The 18,570-nt window shown below is 39.9% G+C and overlaps 1 protein-coding gene across 4 annotated transcripts in view; it reads left to right on the forward strand.

The window, feature by feature from the left end:
* LOC115909152 overlaps window positions 1-18,570 on the forward strand; it is a 74,441-nt gene that overhangs the window by 29,878 nt on the left and 25,993 nt on the right. For all 4 annotated transcript variants that reach the window (XM_030958261.1, XM_030958260.1, XM_030958259.1 and 1 more), the window contains exons 26-48: window positions 5-138; window positions 229-387; window positions 976-1,156; window positions 1,650-1,861; window positions 2,387-2,575; window positions 3,443-3,582; window positions 4,965-5,127; window positions 5,239-5,325; window positions 5,819-5,953; window positions 6,345-6,464; window positions 6,986-7,203; window positions 8,856-9,049; window positions 10,181-10,483; window positions 11,158-11,387; window positions 12,378-12,539; window positions 12,755-12,832; window positions 13,192-13,542; window positions 13,993-14,349; window positions 15,340-15,690; window positions 16,174-16,305; window positions 16,923-17,072; window positions 17,534-17,650; window positions 18,289-18,462. In XM_030958261.1, coding sequence (XP_030814121.1) covers window positions 5-138; window positions 229-387; window positions 976-1,156; window positions 1,650-1,861; window positions 2,387-2,575; window positions 3,443-3,582; window positions 4,965-5,127; window positions 5,239-5,325; window positions 5,819-5,953; window positions 6,345-6,464; window positions 6,986-7,203; window positions 8,856-9,049; window positions 10,181-10,483; window positions 11,158-11,387; window positions 12,378-12,539; window positions 12,755-12,832; window positions 13,192-13,542; window positions 13,993-14,349; window positions 15,340-15,690; window positions 16,174-16,305; window positions 16,923-17,072; window positions 17,534-17,650; window positions 18,289-18,462 — 4,337 coding nt within the window. The remainder of the gene's footprint in view (window positions 1-4; window positions 139-228; window positions 388-975; window positions 1,157-1,649; window positions 1,862-2,386; window positions 2,576-3,442; window positions 3,583-4,964; window positions 5,128-5,238; window positions 5,326-5,818; window positions 5,954-6,344; window positions 6,465-6,985; window positions 7,204-8,855; window positions 9,050-10,180; window positions 10,484-11,157; window positions 11,388-12,377; window positions 12,540-12,754; window positions 12,833-13,191; window positions 13,543-13,992; window positions 14,350-15,339; window positions 15,691-16,173; window positions 16,306-16,922; window positions 17,073-17,533; window positions 17,651-18,288; window positions 18,463-18,570) is intronic.

Below are 18,570 nucleotides of genomic sequence, written 5' to 3' on the forward strand. Positions count from 1 at the left end.
GCAGGAGAAGCAAAAACCCCTTGCCATGAGTGCAGCACGCAGCAGAAAGTTCAAGTGGAGACGGGTGCACGGGGTTTCTACAGCCTGGAGCTGGGCCATGAGTTTCACTGTGTGCAGGCTCCCTCCTACAGCCACCAGGTGGGTGCTGAGCACCGCTGTGTCACCTGTGCTCAGGCCTCTCAGCATGAGCAAGAGATCACAGCAAAAAGGCAATGCTCTCCTCTTTAGGTTCACCTGAAACATGAAGTGACTGCATCTTGGATTTCCTCCCAGATGGAAGTGAACTATGGGAAACATTGGGATGAAATAGACAACAAGAAGAAAGTGCTGATCAGCCAAGCCTTTAAGAACAGTTCCAGTTCATCTGTAGTCAGCTATTTCATGGAGGTAATAGTGATGGTTGAAAAGTAAGACCTTCACTTCAAATATTTAACAGACAGACTAAGAATGAATTTTGATTTTTTTTTTATTACAACCTTTTTTTTAAAGTATGATGTGTACCTATAATAGAAGGCAACTACCCAGACCTAATATTTTTGAGCTAGATCTTAGCTCAGAGACACTGAATCTCTGACATTTGCTAGAAGATAAATTTTGCAAATACTGGAAAAGTTGGAGTGTAATTTGCTCTGAGGTTTTTGCATTATTAACTCATATAAAATGATTGTAGAGATTTATGAAAGCTGCTTTGGTGACACAATGTGGAAGGAGGGCACAGGTTATAACAATTCAGAATATTACAGCATTTTTCTTTTTTAATCTCCTGTAGTTGTAACAAATGCATATTAAAGAAGCCTCTACAATTGGTGAGCATGCCTGAAAATCTATAGAGTGAATGGCAAATGTGCAAAGGCAGAAGCTGTGACCTTCCTGCTGCTCTGTGTGTGTGTGTGTGTGTGTGTGTGTGTGTGTAACTTCTACAGCCCTGAAAATGGGATCTTGTTTTTATTTAAATTTGCTTCACTTCTTTTCCAGTTTACCATGCAAGTACTGGAAAAACAGATGAATTATAGAACCCAGCTGCAGCACTTGCACACCTCTCAGGTGTATTTGCAGAGCAGCACCAACTTTGAGGTGCAGTATAATGACCATGTACCATTTGTGGCTGGGCTGCAGTGGAAGGATGCATCCAGAAATGGCCTGAAGAAGTGGGAAGGTGAAGTACCACAAACCATTTCCAGTCTGTGATTAGAAAAGCAGGCATTGGGAGCTGCTGCCAGGTTTTTCTGAGCAGTTTTGTGTGAGTGCAACAGAATGATAAAGATGTTTGTTGGAAGAGAGAGACCCTGGAGGTTGTCCAGCCCAGCTTCCTGCTCTAGCCAGGGCTGTTTCTAGCAGTAGATCACATCTGTTGTGGCTTTGTCTAGCTGAGTTTTCAAAATCTCCAACCTCTCACAGCCTGGCTGGCTGTTCCATTTATACTAGTGTAGTATAAATGGAACAGCCAGCCAGTTCCATTTATACTAGTGAAGGACATTAATTTTATTATATACAACCCAGAAATTTTAGCAATTGGAAGAGAAAAGGTTGATAGTAGCATTTTAGCTTCATTCTGGAACCCCTGGATCTTATCAGCCTTGATGTGGAGTTAGAATCCAGGTAGTTTGAAATCTTGTGTTTCTGTCAGCTTTAATATATGTTCCTTGCAGGTGGGTTCAATATAGACACCCCATGGCTCTACCTGTACACAGCTCACAAACTGCACCAGCCTCAGCATTCTGCTTATTTACTGACATCCCAGCTGACAGCTGCAAGAGCTCTTTCCATTAAAGACCTTGTAATGGAACTATTCTATAAAGATCAAGGCAATGAGAAGGAAGGAAAAGTTCACATTTACACACCAGCTACCACATACCTGCAGGTTGGTGACCTGGTGCTTTGCAGGGTGTATGGCTTCGGGGACAGGGCTCTGTGCTATCACTGTGCCCTGACTGTGGTTTCTAAGCTTCCTCCTAATTTATTTTAGACTGTGCTATGCACTAGAGGTTTAAAACTGATTTAATCATAGTTGCTGTTTATCAGGCAATGTGGTAGACTTCTGCCACTATGCAATTTGACTTATGTTTATGATTAGGATGTTCCTTTATCAGCTTTTCCTCCTTAGGTCACTACTGCTTCAGGCACAGTCATGGAGAAATGTGAGAAACATTCTTGAATGAAAAAAAAGTGTTCATCAACTATTTAGCTTTTTGTCTCTCCCTTGTTTGGAGGACAGAAAATAAACTTTGAACTCTGTGTGGTAATTTGGGGTATTTGATAATGGAAAAGATGGCACACATTTCTAATAGTTCTTGTAAATGATGGTTCTGTCACCTCTGTGCTGTGCTGCTGCACAATGGAATGCTGTCTGTCCTGGCTCAGCCAGACTAATGTCTTTGTTTTTCAGGCATCCACAGTTAATCATCTTGGGAGGAATGTTCTGCATAGCTATAGTGAAATGCTCTCTCTGTGGAATCAGCTTGTGAAGAATGAGATTCATTTGGAGAATAATGAACGAGCCAAACTTCTCTGCTTTAAGATAAAGAGTACAAAACAGGAATTTAACTTCACAGCCAGCTATCAGAATCTGCCAACGGTGAGAAAGAAAAACAAAAGCAATTTTTTTGACTCAGCACTCTCTTCCTGAAAGATGTTATTGCTAGTGTTGAAACTTAAACCCTTCCAGTACTGCATCTATTTCTGTCTATTTGACAGACTGCAGTGTAAATCTAGGTTCAAAAGGAAAACAAAAACTTGTGTGGCATAGTTTGGGGTACTTCTCACCTATTAGAGAGCCCAGACAGGGAGGAGAGGGTGAAGAGAGACAGTGTGACTAAAGAGAGCTGGAGATGTGGTTATTCATAACTTGATGAAGATGTATGAGGTGTAGAAGATTCTACTGTCCTGGAGAATCAGAATCTCTTGCCTGCTAGTGAGCATGGTAACAACCCAGGTTTATAGGCTATTTTAATCTCGACATGCCTTCTAGTCTTAAAATAATTTTTGCTTTGCTTAATGTCTGTGGCACAGGAAGGATAATCAGCAGTTTCTCCTGAAAGCGGTACTTTGATCAGCTGCTTTGGTCCATTCATACCTTGCAGGAAGTCTTAAAAGTGTTTTTCTAAACATAGCTTTGAAAATACTTTTTCCATGCTTTGAAAATCCAGTTTGTTTTTTTATGCACCAGAGCTTGCTTGTGTTGCAAGTAGGTGATGCTCAAGTGATATGTTAAGGGGCATTTTTCTTCTGCTGGAGTCAGTTTTCTACTGATGGCACTTTTAATCCTCTGAGAGATTAATGGAGATCTGGACTTAAACTGCAGCAGAAATGGTTTGTCTGTGAAGTGACAGCCTTGCTGCATCCTGTTGAACCAAATGGTTTCCATATTGAGGTTCCTGAATATGAATGCAGTAAATCTGATGCAATTGTCCTTTCCTGTTCTGGTCTCATGATCTGAGTGCAGCCTAAGAAGACAAACTTTTCTGTGAAGATTGTATGGAGAGATTATAAAAGTCTGCCTGTTATACTGCAGTGTGAAGGTCAGATAAAAGAGCTGAGGAAGGAGAAGATGCTCTATCAAAAACGTGCAACCCTCCATTTCAGGTTTAGTATTCGTATTTCTATCGTTCAGGAATGTTTTGGCCTAAATTAACGTGCATCTTGATGCTCTTAGGAAATGTTCTGGGCTTTGCAAAGTGAGAGTGCCATATGCAGAGTCTGTTCTTTGTCCCATCTGGTTCCCTGAACTTGCTCAAGTACAGCAGTTTCATGGGCTGTTTTTTTGCTTCCATTAGGTTTTGGCCTCTTTGTTCAAAGGACAGTGTACAAAGCTGCCAAAGGCAGCAGACCATGTGTGCTGTGACATGTTTGCTGGCAACTCAGCCAGGCATATAGCCTCCTTTCCTGAAAACAGCAGGATTTATGATGTGTCCAAACTTGTATGTGGTGAGAACTTCCAAAATCCAGATCTGATCCTCTGTGCCATCCATGTGCCTTTTTCCTAGTCCTTAGGCATTATACAGTCATTCTAAAGCCAGAGGTATCATACCTCTTAAGACATGTAACAAATGGTCTTGTTTGGATTTTGGAATATATTTCCATTTTCTGATGACAATGAGTACATTGCTCCTACATATTGGCTGTCCCTGAAATTTCTCTTTTCATTATCCATTACTAAAGCCCAGCCTGAAGGCTTTAGTAAAAATGTGTGCTCAGATTAGAGACATCTGGATCATTTCTGGAGAAATCTCAGCTTTCCTAAGGCACAGAAGCATCAACAGGAGTGCACAGACTGCCTTAGGAGCCACTCTACTGCTCAGAGATAACGAAAACACTGGGAGGTGTCTTTTCAGTAGAAAAAATATGTAAATGAAGAGCTGTACTGGGTATTCGATTATGTATAAAGGCTGTCCAGTGTCTGCTTATAAAGGTTTGTGCATGCTTCCAAGAGGTCTAAGTAAATGTGCAGAAATATTTAATAAAGTCCATAAACCATTACACTGAAGTAGTAAACTACGCCTAGAGCTGTGTAGTGCTGAACATCTGTTGCCCAGGATTCTTGGCATGTAGATACTGTTTCTACATAAGGCATGAAGTGTGGATAGGTGAGATTTTCAAACCTGCCAGGAGCTTTTGGACACTCCCTATTTGAAATGAAGTCTTGGCCATGCAGGTGTAGAAGGTGTTTGTGCTGCTTATGCATGTCAGAACTTCAGAGCAGCACCTTCTCCTATGCCCTTCCAGGCATTTACCAAATCCAGGATGGAAACTCTATCAGAAATTCAGGCTAGTGTGTGGAGTTTGTATCAAGTTGTCATTATGCTCTGTAGTTTCCTAAATGTCCAGTCCCATGTGTTTTGCTTCTGTACCTGACACCCTGGTGGTAACTGAGAATTTGGGAGTTCAAGTTGAACTCTGCTTGATTTCTTTTTGTAGTTGTCTATTAAGATCTTTTACACTATGTTTATTTCTTGGGTTTTTTCCAGGCATCCTTTTAAAGTGTCTTTTCTGCAGAGCTTCTTTCTGCAGGAGACATTTACTGTTGACAAAAAGCAAAAGCACTATTTCATGGAAACAAAAGTTTTGATAAATGGAGTGGAGGAAACAGTTCAGACTCTCATACTTGGTTACCAACCTGAAAACCCCTATGTGAGTTATCCAAAAACTTTCTTTAGTCTGATATACCAAAACAACTTGTAAATGAGTGGTTTACTGCATATTACTTATGTTCCTTGCATTTTCTCTCCAACTTCTTTTTAGATTTGTGCTGGCTTAACTCATCCTTATAACTACAGCATGTTTCCCAAAGATGTTGAAATGTGCATTTTAACTCTAAGTCATCAAAATGTGAGTAAATTTCCCATTAGATTCAGTTCGGAGATGTTCATTACCTGTTTATTTACACTTTGTCTTTTCAGACCTCGCTTGCTATAGGTCTTTAGTTTCTTGCCACAGAGTTGCTGCAACCAAAATGTTCAGAGGGTGATTATGTCCTTGGTACCTCCTTAATTTTGTATTATAATATGTTGTGTAGTAATCAATGATAAGAATACTTCGTATATTATTTTTTAGAATATTATTATGCATGACTGTTAATAATAAAACAAGTACTGGGATAGAATGGATTCAGGGTTCTCACCCTTATCTAGCTATGTCTATTTATCTTTCTTACCAAATGTAGCTATTTTTCCTCATTCTCTTGTTTTTCATTCTGAGCCAAAATGTAATAGCTTGAAACTCTTTCATTTTTCATGATGTGTAGGGATGACTTCTCTGATCTTTCATTATACACAGGGTTAATACTCAGTGCACTTTGCTTACTCCCATTCTTAACACACAGGTGAAGCATGAGCTTGAGACTGTCTTAAAGGTGAATAAGGAAGATGTCCTCAGTTTTCTAGGGAGGTATCAGGACAAATCCAGTGAGGCAGATTTTAGACATCTTTTACACATGGATGTGACACACTCATTCCAGGTACTGGGTGGTTTAATTTTTGGTATTTTTTATGTCTTGTGGACTGTTTTACTGTGTTGTCTTTAGAATGATAATTGTTTGATGCTGGTAAATGTCCTAATCCAATTAAGTCCTGGCCCTGACAAATAACTGTAGGTATCTTAGCAGGTTCAGTTATGTATCAATAATTTGTGTCAATAACACCTTGTAAGGCACATAATGACCTTTTTTCATGCCTTTTTTACTGCTTTCAATATATTTTTCAGTATCTTGGGATATAACTGGTATAATTTGATATTCACATTTGCTTATATGCATCACCCACTTCATGCTATAAGTTCAGACATTAAATCACATGAGGCAATTGGGGGGAATGCAATGTTCTTTTCTGATATTTTACTTTGTCAAATAGCTTGAGTTTCCACAAGCAATGGCCCTAAGTGGGGAGCTGTTCTCCAGACAGACTAAACTGGAACACTTAGACTGTGGTGTGAATGTAAAAGTCATCATCAACAAGAACATGTCTTCACAGGTCAGTCCCCTGGTCATCACAGTCTTGTTGCTTGGAGCTTTTGCACTTTGTACACTCAATGACTATAGTGGAGAGGTGTAAATTGTTAGGGAAGCAATTAACTTTTGATGGTTAGATTTTATTCTGGCTAGATAGCTACATGGGGTTGGAATAGTAGGCTTGTATTTGGCTGAAATTCAGAAAACTCTTAATGTCTAACTAAATTGTACTTAAAATTAAATGTAGCTTGCATTTTCTTGTCACAGGGTTGGGATAAAGACAGGGAGATTACTTACCCATTACCTTCACAGACAAAAGAGGCTCAACTTGGGCAATATTAATTTAATTTATTGCCAAATAAAATTAGTTACATTATGAGAAACAAAGATGAGAACTAAAAACTCCTTTCCCCCTTTGCTCCCCTCTCCACTTTTGTCCAGTCCCAACTTGTCTGCAGTGTCATTGCTCAGACTGATGTTTCAGTATTGTGTATGATAATCTGAGATCCTTGAAGTCCTGCTCTCCTTTTTCTCTGTGTGCAGGCCCAGGCAGCCCTGAAGAGTTATGGTGAAAACAATGTCAATGGCTCCCTTCACCTTCATTCCAATGGAAGGGAAATGCTGATGCTGGAGGTTGATATGAACAATGAAAAGAGGAGGAATGCCAGAATTGTTGAACTGAGGGCTTTTCTCCATCAGACAGTCCTGACAAATCCAGAATCAGTACAGTTCCAGCTCATGGGCAAAATATTTCCATCAAGGTAGAGAAATCAGAATGTTGGTTAATTGAGGAACTGAGGAGTGTTCTGGGATACAAATTTAAATGTAATTACTTTCCTATGGCTGCAGCAAGGCCACTGAGTAAATGCCAGTTCATGTGTTATCCCTATTATTGAAATGCTTCTGCTGCTTATGTTTCATAAGTTGGTATAAATTGTGTTAGTGTGTTCTAGATGCTTTTGAATGACTTTGAATAGAGAACTTTGAGTGAACAGATAGTACAAGTTATGCCAGTGGAAAAGGGCACTTCCAGTGTTTAGTATAAGGTTTTTAAAGCATTGGAGAAAGCTCTGAGGTGGCAGAAGTGGGAAATAGAAATTTGGCTCTCCAAGTTTCAACTGATTTTTCAAATTTCACAAATACAAAAGTATGCAATGAAGAATTTTAGAATTTCTGTAGAGGTCCCAGTGTTTACCAACTGGATGGGATAAGGAGAATGAGAAAATAAGAGTTAAAGAAATCAGAAGTTACTACAATTTAGATGAAGCACATTTGATTTACTAGTAATACTAAAAATAGATAAAATATTCCAAGAAGGGTATTTCATGTGGTTCTGCAGTATGCTCGCAGTTTTGGGTTTCCAAAAGTGCATTAATTTGTTTAAATACCAGGGTAAGCCATAAGAGAGCAATTTATTGCAGTTCACAGGAAGGAAAACAGAGCACTTAAAATTTTTGGAATGACAGTTTGTTTAGGGTTTGTTTTACAGGGAGAATACAAACAAAAATAAACTGTTAAATGTTTCTGGAGAACAGCTAAAAGGATGCAATCTGTACAGACTTCAGTTGCTGACTGATGGAATGAATCTTACTTCCCTGAACTATGTAGTTTTGTTCTTCCCATGGAGTGGATTTTCACTGAAGTTTTACTTGTCATCAGTCTTTCAACAGGGTTCCAGTTTCTAGGAGGGATGTCTAACACTATGAAAGCTGGAGTGATTACCTCACTTTTAGGTATTCTCTGTAGTATACTTGAGTCTAGAAAGTCAGTTTAGTGGATATTTTGTTGAAGGCCATGTGAAAATTGTGTCTTGGTCTTACACTTAAAACACTGAAAATGGAGCTTTTTGTTGCTCCAGCAGGTTTCCCTAAAAAGCTCTGCCATGTTTCTCCAACACTGTTCAATTCAGGGCCAAGATGCAAAGAAATATTGTTGGTTCATTTACCAAACTCAAATGATAGTGTCACTTATAATTTTTTTTTTAAACTGAATTCTCAAATGCTTCTTTTAAATCAGCACCAAAGAGATATTTCATATTGTGACAGAGAAGGTTTCATTACCAACTCAAAGTCTCCTCAGCTCTTTCTTTTATTAGGAACTATAACAAAAGCATTCAAGAAATTTAAAGAAAAATTAGTCTTCCAATCTGTGAAGCTTTACTGAGGAATTTATAAACATCTGGTGAATAGTGTGTACTGACTGCAAGGCATCTGATTGCCTGATTCACAGCACTGGAACGAGTGTCCAGAGAGTCTGTGGAGTCTCCATCCTTGGAGATACTCCAAACCTGACCACACACACTCCTGAGTACCCTGCTCTTATTGATCCTGCTTTGAGTGAGGAGGGCTGTCCTGACAATCCTGAATCAACCATAAAAATATCTTACTAGCAATTTTTATGTCTGTCTTTTTAGACTTCTGTTGTCTTCTGACTTTAAGCTTAATGAAAATAGTCTTCACATGGATTTCATGGGAGCCAGGGAGCAGAAAGTTGGTTTTGTTTTGTCCCTAAATGGAAGAGTCCAACACACTTTTGCTGGATTAAAGGCCATACCTCATCTCCTTTCTCTGGATGGATTACTGAAGTGCAAAAACAACATTCACGATGGTACTCTGTTCCTTTGTGTTTTGTTCTAACCTGCAGCTATCTAAGGACACTGCTTAATTTTAATGGATCCTTCCTGGGCTGCACAATGTACTCAGCTCTGGGGCCCCCAGCAGAAGAGCAATGTGTACCTGTGTACCGCAGAGATGATCAGAGGGCTGGAGCCCCTCTGCTCCGCAGCCAGGCTGGGAGAGTTGGGGTTGTCAGTCTTGGAGAAGAAAAGGCTCCAGGGAGACCTGAGAGCCCTTCCAGTACCTAAAGGGGCTCCAAGAGAGCTGGAGAAGCCCTTTGGACAAGGGGGAGTGTCTTCAAACTGACAGAAGGCAGGTTTAGATTGGATATGAGAAGGAAATTCTTGTGTGGGTGATCAGACAATGCAACAGGTTGCCCTGAGAAGCTGTGGATGCCCCATCCCTGGAAATGTTCAAGACCAGGCTGGACAGGGCTTTAAATGACCTGGGGCAGTGGAAGGTGTCCCTGCCCATGGCAGAGGGGTTGGAACAAGATGGGCTTAAAGGTCTCTTCTATCCTGAACCATTCTGTGATTCTGTATAATGCAGAGCAGAGTACTTAGCATGCAGAATGAACCTTGGGTCATTGGGTTGAGAGTGTTTTTCAGTGAACTAACACAGTTTGGATTTTTCATGTTTTCATGGATTAAAGGAAATAGTGGGTGGCCTCTTTCCTCTTCTGAAATGTGGGGGCTGACTTGAGAGTTCCACTCCTTTGAATGGCTCCATGGGTGGAGTAGGTCACTGCAGAGCTCTGGAGGGATTGTTTAGCCTGCAATTACACAAGCAGTAGGTCACAGTCCATCCGTAAATTTTCCTTCAGAGGGAGTGCAGTATAGTACAGGGCCTAAGGGCACAAGAAGCTTGGTGACTAAAAAGGAACAGCTGCCAGAAATACTATAATGTAATTTATTTTAAACATAGACACTCACTAGTAAAAAACCCTCAACACTGAACTTGCTTTGCTCTCTAGATTAGGCAAAATTATCTAGTGTAATAAATGGAATTTTTTCTACTTCCTCCTGGTATTAAAGCAACAGTTAACTTATACATTACTTCTAAAACTGTGGCTATTTCTGTCCCAAGAATCTCTCTCCACAGTAATAATTTCTGCCTGTTACAGGTAACATCAATGTGATGGTCAACCAAAGACTGTATGGACTGCATGTCAGGAACAGGAATGTGTTTGGGAATACCACTGTGCACAATCTCACTGTTGCCATGGTTCAGAATGGCAGTCAGGCAATCCCAGGGGAGGCAAGACTGAAAGCACACCTGGAACTGAGTAAAGAGAAGAAAAGGGGGCTAGCTAGCTTCCAGGTGGATGAGAAGGCTCTTTCTGTGGATTTTCTCAATATCATGGATCATGGGCACAGCAGAGTCAGTGGGACTTTCACACATAATGTCAACTTTTTTAAAAATGCAGGTAGGAACAAAAGCTGACTTGATGGTGTGGTCTAATAAGGTGAATTTATCTAAAAGACAGCTGACCAGCGGAAACAGATGAGTTGTGTTTGCTCACACCAGAACAAAATGTGTTCTAGACTTAGCAGCATTCTTTTTAATATTGTTGAGAAAATACCATAAAATGGACACAGAAATAGTTCAAAGAGTTTTGAAATACTTCAGAGTAAATTATTTCTCTCTTGTACATCTGTATTCTTGCACAGCACTAAGCTGACCAGTTCCTCTAAGTATAATGTTGTTTCCTAACCCAAGCTGTGGATTTTCACGAACTGGAGTTATCAGTAATTTTGCATGAGTTCCTTTGAACAGAATAAATATTTTCTAAATTTTTCTGACAGCTGACTACTGGAGTTGGATACCATACCAATTGGTAAATATCCTTTATTTAGAAAAGGAAAATTCTTGGTTTCCAAAGTGCATGCCACATTTTAATTTAGCAGTCCCTTTTCAATATGATTTTCACCTGGTAGGTAATGTCCTTCTATAAATATCACTAAAGTGATCACACTTTATATAAAGATGTGTCTCTTATAAAAATTACAGAAGGCTTCTTTTGATCTGTAATACAGCTTTGTAGTCTGTAATGACAATCCAGAAGTGCTGTGTTGCTTTTACTTCCTCCCCTGTCAATAGGGTTGCCTTTGGATGGCATTCTTACTGCCACGTGTGAGCATGGCACAGGAAATCACACCATTGCCATAGCCCTGCAGAGTGGCAGTGAAAGGATTGTTGCTGTGTTTGAGAGGCACAGAGTGACCATAGAGCCTCCAACATCCCAGCTGTCTGTGAGCTTAAAGCACAACATCTCAAAGATAAAGGAACATGGGATCCCTTTTGTTTTAGAAGCTGCTGGCTATTATGAGGTAAGAAGAGTTCTGCCTGCGAAAGTTTAATTTCTGGCAGGACAATTTGTGTGTATATAATAACTCTAGGCTTTTCCTGTGCACTCTATGTATTTATTTTAGACACTGCTCTGTTTTTGAGATGCACTAAAGTACTGAGTGAAAAAAAGGTGGTGTCTGGCTCCTTGTCATACTGTGGACCTGTCATCTGAGCTCTTGGAGCTGAATCTAGACTAAATGAGATGCTCCATTCAGTTCTCATTTAAGTGAAATGCTTTGCTGCATATGAACATATGTCTTGTCCAATTTTATCTTTCCCCTATAAATGGGAAGTGGACCAGCAGGCCTAAGGCTTTCATCTGGTACTGGATTTAACTGGTCCTGGTGTCATCCTTTGGATGGCTGCTAAAGAGCAGAACAGTGTTTAGCATGGCTTTCCCTTTGGAAATTCCTACCTGCAGAAGCATTATGGACCATGATTCCTGGTATGGTGTTGTTTGGCCACTGTTCTCTCTATCTGCATCTCTATCAGCTCTTTTACATTGCAGATTATTGTTCCATAAAAGAAGAGTTCAAATACTTTGCTATCTCAGACATCCACTGCAAGGCTTAAGTCACTTACATGCTTATATTTGGGTGGCTTCAACCACTGTGGTAGGGCGAGACACAGAGGTGTGCAAAGAATTCTAAACACTTCCTTTGCCTTGCTTTTTAATAGTTCCAGTGCTTTAATTGTTTGTGCCTGAGGGCTCAAATCCTTCAGGGTACTGAATACTCTCAATATGTTTTGGAGCCAGAAGGAATTATTGATACACTGCATTTAGGAGGTCTGGCATAACACTGCAATCTCTATTTGAAATGAGGTTCCCTCGATGAATTTGCACTTTTATTTTACCAGTGCTGCCTCCCTGACACAGGCTGTGATGTTTAAGTACAGTACACTCTGCCTTTCCCAGTTGTTGCTGGGATGTTGTTTGTTTCTTTCCATGATTTGCTTTCTTTTGTGCATAGAATTTCTCCAGAAAGATTGCTGCAGGGATAACAACCACAGTGGAGACAGAGCAGCTCAAGATTGAAATAGAGAAGAAAACCACTGACACTGCTATGGAAATTTCTCTTTCACTTCACCATGATGTGGGAGGACTGATGAACATTGTTCCACATGTGCTAGAGGTTTGCAAAAATCCTGCCATTTATTTTAATGTATTTAGTGCACTAAACACTAAACTGTTTATCTTTTTGAAACAGAGCTCTAACCTTTCATCTATGGTTTTGGTGCCTTTATGCATTTGATCCTTAAAAAGCAGCCTTGTAACTTGCTCCTTTGAATTTTAGTCTTCCCTGATTTTCTTCATTTTCTGAATGTGCTTTGTTGACAACATCAACAGGTTGCTTGCAGTGGAGAATCTGCTAACAAACAACTTTCTGGCCTTTGCAATGGTGCAATTGCATTCCATCATTTTGAGGTACTTCCTTCATTTATAAACTTTGCTCTCAACAGCATAGTGTCTTAACTACTGTGGAGGGAATAAGTACTGAAAGTGTCAGATACACAGAAATTGATTTGAGCTTCCTGGAAGTTTTGTGTGCACTTTCAAATATTTTCATTAATAAGTGCTTTGAGTTTTCTTCCTGTTATTTCTATTATGGAACTCCAAAATAAAGATTTGAGTCAATCTCTCTGTTGGCTTCAGCATTTATAATTATGTAGGATGAATACAAAATGGTGTAGGGAACAGTTCTCTTCAAGTAATATGAGCTTTTAAAAACAGTATATGACCTGACAGGAAAGCAAACTTGACCACAGTTTTCTGTAATTTTTCAGACTCCAGCAAGAGTTTCACTGAATGGGTCAATATTTACCAGCAACTTTACTGTCATCCTCTTTGGACATGTTTCTTTTCATGACATATTTGCCTGCCTACAACTCTATGCCACCAGTAACACCCATCCTCATTTAGAAATCGACTTCCAGCATTCTTTGCCTTCACTTCATTCTCTGGGAATTTCCAGAGAGAACCAACTGAGGGTGTCAGCCATGAGAAGTGACAAGTACAAGGGCATCCTTGGTATTGTCCTTGGGCCTTGCACTTTGGAAGCTGATGGGGAAGTGAGCCTGGCAGGCAATGAGACAGGATGGGTACTTGCTCTCACAAACAAGTGCGTCAGTCTAGAGGTAAGCCCAGATTGTTGTTTTCTGCATGCCCTTCCAGTCTGTGTATTTCAGATCACTGACTCACAGAAAACTGTCTCCTGATACATTTGTGGATAGGCCAAATTTGGTCATTAAAGTTCTTACAGAGCAATGAGTCAGAGCATTTGTAGGGGGCAATGGTAATTTGCAGTAATACAATGGTAGGTGTTGCCATAAAAATGTTGCTTAATAATAGTTTACTAATTAAAATAAACTTTTGTCCTAAAATCTAGTGAAAAGCATGTCCTTTCAGTTTGGAATTGTGGAGGTAGAGAAATTTCTGATTTCTCTCTGAATCAAGCTGTCTTGTATGGTCCTTTCAAACACAGATTGTTTCAGAAAGAAGGAATGCTTTCTCATGAATTAGGAACAAATGAGAAGACAGTTGCTTTGCTTTGTGTGTTTTAAATTGTGTAATCTTTTCTGTTGCAGAGGATGGGATTGCCTCGTGCTGCAGTCTTGGGGGGCTCATTTCAACAGAACATCTGCAACGTGGGTTTGTTAATGAACCTGCAGTGTGATGGCAGAGCAGTGGATGTGCAGATAGACACCTCCTGCCAGCATGAATACACACTCCAAGGGATGCTCAGGCATTCATTTCCCTGGCTCAGCCACCTTGGGCTGCCTTTTGAAAACTCAGTCCTGTTCTCTGCAGCCACAGACTCCACCACAGAGGGCATTTTCCTGCTGCAGGCTGGCAGATGCAGACTGAGGGCTAGAGGGGATCTCTGTATTCAGAATAAAGCTGACTGGACACTGGAAACAGAAACAGAATGTCAACTTCTGCAGGTAGCTCTGGGAAGCTTTTAAAGAGAGTTTGGGGATCAAATGAAGGCCTTGTGTGTTTTAGCTAACATGGCACTGCTGGAGGGTTGGGAAGGCACTCTAAAGGCAGGCCTGTCCCACAGCATTAGGCAAAGGCAGTGTCACACATCCTGTTCAGGCGCTCGCTGGGACTGAGATCAGCTCAGCCTTTGCTGTCTGTTGCCTTCACAGGCCGACACTGCCCTCTAAGGCTGAACAGCAATATCAGCCTGAACTCTGTGAGAAATACATTCCCTGGTCTGTGAGCATTATATCAAAAGAGAACTTCTTTGGTTTTTCCAATTAGCCTCACGGACTACATTGGAAAGAATGACTATTGCAAAATCAGGGTTTTTTTCCTAGATGTTCATAGGCATTTATATTTTGCTTTCAAATCCTCAAACTGAGTAACTTCCTCAACTACAAAGTGGCAACATAAAAATGACAGGAAAGTTGTAGTGAAAAGGGAATGAAAACCTCTTAAAGTATTAAAAGTAGTAGAATTTTCAGTGTTTGTAGAAATCCTTTGACAGAATGGGAAGAAACCTTTAATTTGAGATGTTGCACGAGAAAAGCTGGAAGTTTAATTATTAAAAAAACCAAACCTTCTACAGCCAGGTGCAAGAGTGTCTGTTAGGCCTGTGATTTTTTGAACATTAATTTGTTTGCAAACTGAGATTGGCGTGGTGTGGATGAAGCATGGAATGTTTAGTAAACTTTGCCAATCTGAAGAAACAGGTATTTGTGTTTTTTGTAAATGTAAAACTTTGTAAAGATGCAGAAGTTGTGAGTTCTGCAGGACAGTCGTTAAATCTTCCATCAAGTCCTATTCAGCAAAAATCACCATCTTTCTTGTTGAGGGGGAGAAAAATGGCAGGTTGGGAGATTGTAGGTTTTGTCTCTGATATTGTATCATATAATATACACTTAAAGTGTTTGTGTATTCCAAAGGATTTTTTGTTTAAATCTTGATAGGATCTCAGTTTCCCAACTCAGTCCCGGCTCACAGGATCGATTCAGAAGGACAAGTGCCAGGCAGAGCTGCTCTCTGTCCTGGAAACAGGAGGCAAAACTGCCCGTCTTGAAGTGAGAGCAGAGTGCAAGCCAAAGCTGGCTCTGGAGATTCAGTTCAGGCATGACCTCCCCCAGCTGAGGGAAATCCCAAGGGAAAATGAGCTGTCCATCACTGCACGGAAACACTTAAAATATCTCATTGGAGTTGGAATGAAACTGGGGGCCTGTGAGCTTCAAATGAATGGAGACTTTGACCCTGAAAAGAACTTGCAGTGGAAAATGCTTATAGAAAACAAGTGCCAAACAATTCAGGTATAGTAAAAAATTTTCTCCTTTAATGTTGAATTTATACATCTAAGCTAGTATAATGCTTTGTACCTGGTAAAGTCAAAAGACAATAATCTAGGTACTTCAAAGAGGTAGCAGAGAAAAATAAAAACATTCTCTTTAAATGTTGCATCTTACTTCTGGAGTCACTCATTCACTGTTTTGTCATATGGCATACACCAAATTTTCTGTTAATCAGTACCTGCAGATAATGACTTTCTTGTACTAGCTCAGATGTATTTTCTAAAAGATGGTTGAGAACTCTGAAGGGTTTTTCTGTTCAGAAATTATGATTATTCAAAGTTGTCTCTCAAGATTTCTGAAACATCCTGTGCCTGTGCTGCCTGATATACTTGATTTTACAGCTAGGTGATTAAAGTTACTATTAGGAATTAAGTTTCAGAGCTATAATGTATTTGTGGTTAAGTGCTAAAGTGGTGATTTTTATGTTTTTTCTTTCTTTTACAGGATCTTGGAGCACCAATGAAAATTGATGGCTCAGGCTATCTTTTGATGGATAAAATGAACCTAGATTCACAGACACTGATTACTGTTGATGAAAGTAAATTCCAAGGACTCTTTATACTAAAAGTCACTGATGTGAGTACCCTGCAGGCTGTGGGAGTGTGTGAACAAAGTACTGAATAATGTACTCCTACCTGTGTTACTTGGAACAAATAGTCAAGCTTAAGTAGTAAATGCCAGAATAAAAATGAAATAATAAAATCTTTGAAAATCTGGCACCTTCAGTGTGCAGTAACCAATGCATAGGCTCTTCCTGAATAATTTCCTTGTTATGCTGTTTATGTGTAAATTTGTATTCTACTGTTGGATGTTCTTTACATCACTGTGATTTAGCCTGCAAAATAATAGGCAGTGATTAATTGAGACACTACTGTTTGTTTATTCAGTGAGACAGTAACATAGGGAAGGCTGTGAATCTCTTGCTTTTCTGTTGACAATTACAAGTTTGGATTCTCTTGTCATCAGAGCAAGAGAGTAGAGAACACCACAAGTACCTGTTTCCTCAGGTGTTTAACTTTCCTGCCATAACTGGTAATTTCTGCATGTTTCTGTGCCATAGAGAAACAACATAGCCAGTGGGAATTTAATTCCTGTTAAATGTAGGACAGACAGATTTCTGGTTGGAGCTTTGCATTGCAGCAGTCTTTGGGTTCTACATGTGCTTTGCTTTCTGTGCCGTGAAATGTTAACAGGAAAGGCAAGAGCTGGATGCAGTGCTAACCCATAACATCCAAGGAGCTGCTGACATTGGCATTCCCATGAGGATGTTACTTGATGTGATATCAGAAAGAAACAGTGACTTCTATAAAGGATTTATTCATTTCTGTGTGAACAACAAGCAAGTAAGTGTCTTCTCCATATCAGTAATATGTGAAATAGAAGTTGAAGTGAGTTAATTGATTTGGTAAATATTGTTTCTGCAGACAATCCAAATGCAGTACTTTGCTGGGGCTGGGTTAGTTCTAAAGACCTTAATTAAATGAAGGCAGTATCTTTCAGCCAGTCCTTCTGTGCAATTGCTCCTTGCAACAAATTTGACATCAGCAATGATCCTTGACTCTCATTTGTAAATGATCTCAAACCTTCCTTATCAAGAATCTTCACTTGGTGCAGCATATTCCCTCTTACAGTACAAAGCTGTGACTTCTAAAAAAGTTAGACAATTCTTCACCATCAAGTTTTCATGGTTTTCATAATTTTATTCTAATGTGTAATTAGTCCCATGATTGTGGTTATTCAGAGAAGTCTCCATATCAGAGATGTGCCACAGTTAACTTTTGTCATATTTACTTGAACTGAGCAGATTACAGAAGAACTGAACTTTGTCCAGAAGTTGGATGTTGTGTCTCTTAACTACAAACTGACTCATAACATAGACACATTGAAGACTTTGCAAATACAAGACAGGATTGAGTTGCAGGTACGTTATGAACCTGGAGCCATGGCACGAGGGGGACAGCAGCTGGGGAAGTGAGATGGCAAAGGGCAGCAGGTGTAGATGGGACTTTACACGTTTGCTGTTTTGGTGAAGGGGAGTCCCGGTGCTCCCTTTGTTCTTGAGGAGAGTCCAGAAGCTCAGTTTGTTCTCATGGGAGAAGAGTTCAGACCAGGACTTTCTGCAGGCCTGGGGCTGGAGTTTGCTCCCAGTGTGAAGTGAGAGGAGGGCATTGCATTTTTGGGTCTGACAGAGCTGCAGTGTCCCCTGGACACATAGGGCAGAGGGGAGCACTGCTGGGATTTCACTGGGTCCTTTCCAAATGGTATTTTCCTTCTGAACTCTGATTACCTGGCATATTTTTTTATCTGAGAAACACAAGACTTATTACCCATGTAATAGCATTAAAGCATGGCCATACTTGAGAATACTTGTTAAATGGTTGAATTCTAAAATAAAAGGGACATTTATAACTATGTTGTGTTGTGTTATAAAATGATACAAGATGCATCTTTGACACATCTTTGAGATTATACTGTCTCAACCAAAGAAAGAACCCTGACCAGCAGGAGCTTTAACTTTTACAATTCTGTCTTTTCACAATTCACTTTTATTGCACACAGGCTATCTTGAACCTCAAAGTTACCAGGAGCTTTAGTTTGAAAGTGCTTTATGGTGCTCACCTAACAGTTCTCGAAGGACAAATTCAGGAGTTTGAAACAAGTACCAACATAACAGGGAATTTCCATCACTCTTTGCCATGGCTGCTACAAGCCAGAGTCCCGTCATCTTTGCAGGTAGTTTTGGGGTTTTGTTGTTTTGTTTGTTTGTTTGTTTTATAATTATTGTCCTGTATAAGGGTGTAATTCAAGCTCGTGGCTTGAATGAAAACTCCCATTTTGTAA

Source organism: Camarhynchus parvulus, chromosome 14, assembly GCF_901933205.1.
Source record: "Camarhynchus parvulus chromosome 14, STF_HiC, whole genome shotgun sequence".
Lineage (NCBI taxonomy): Eukaryota > Metazoa > Chordata > Aves > Passeriformes > Thraupidae > Camarhynchus > Camarhynchus parvulus.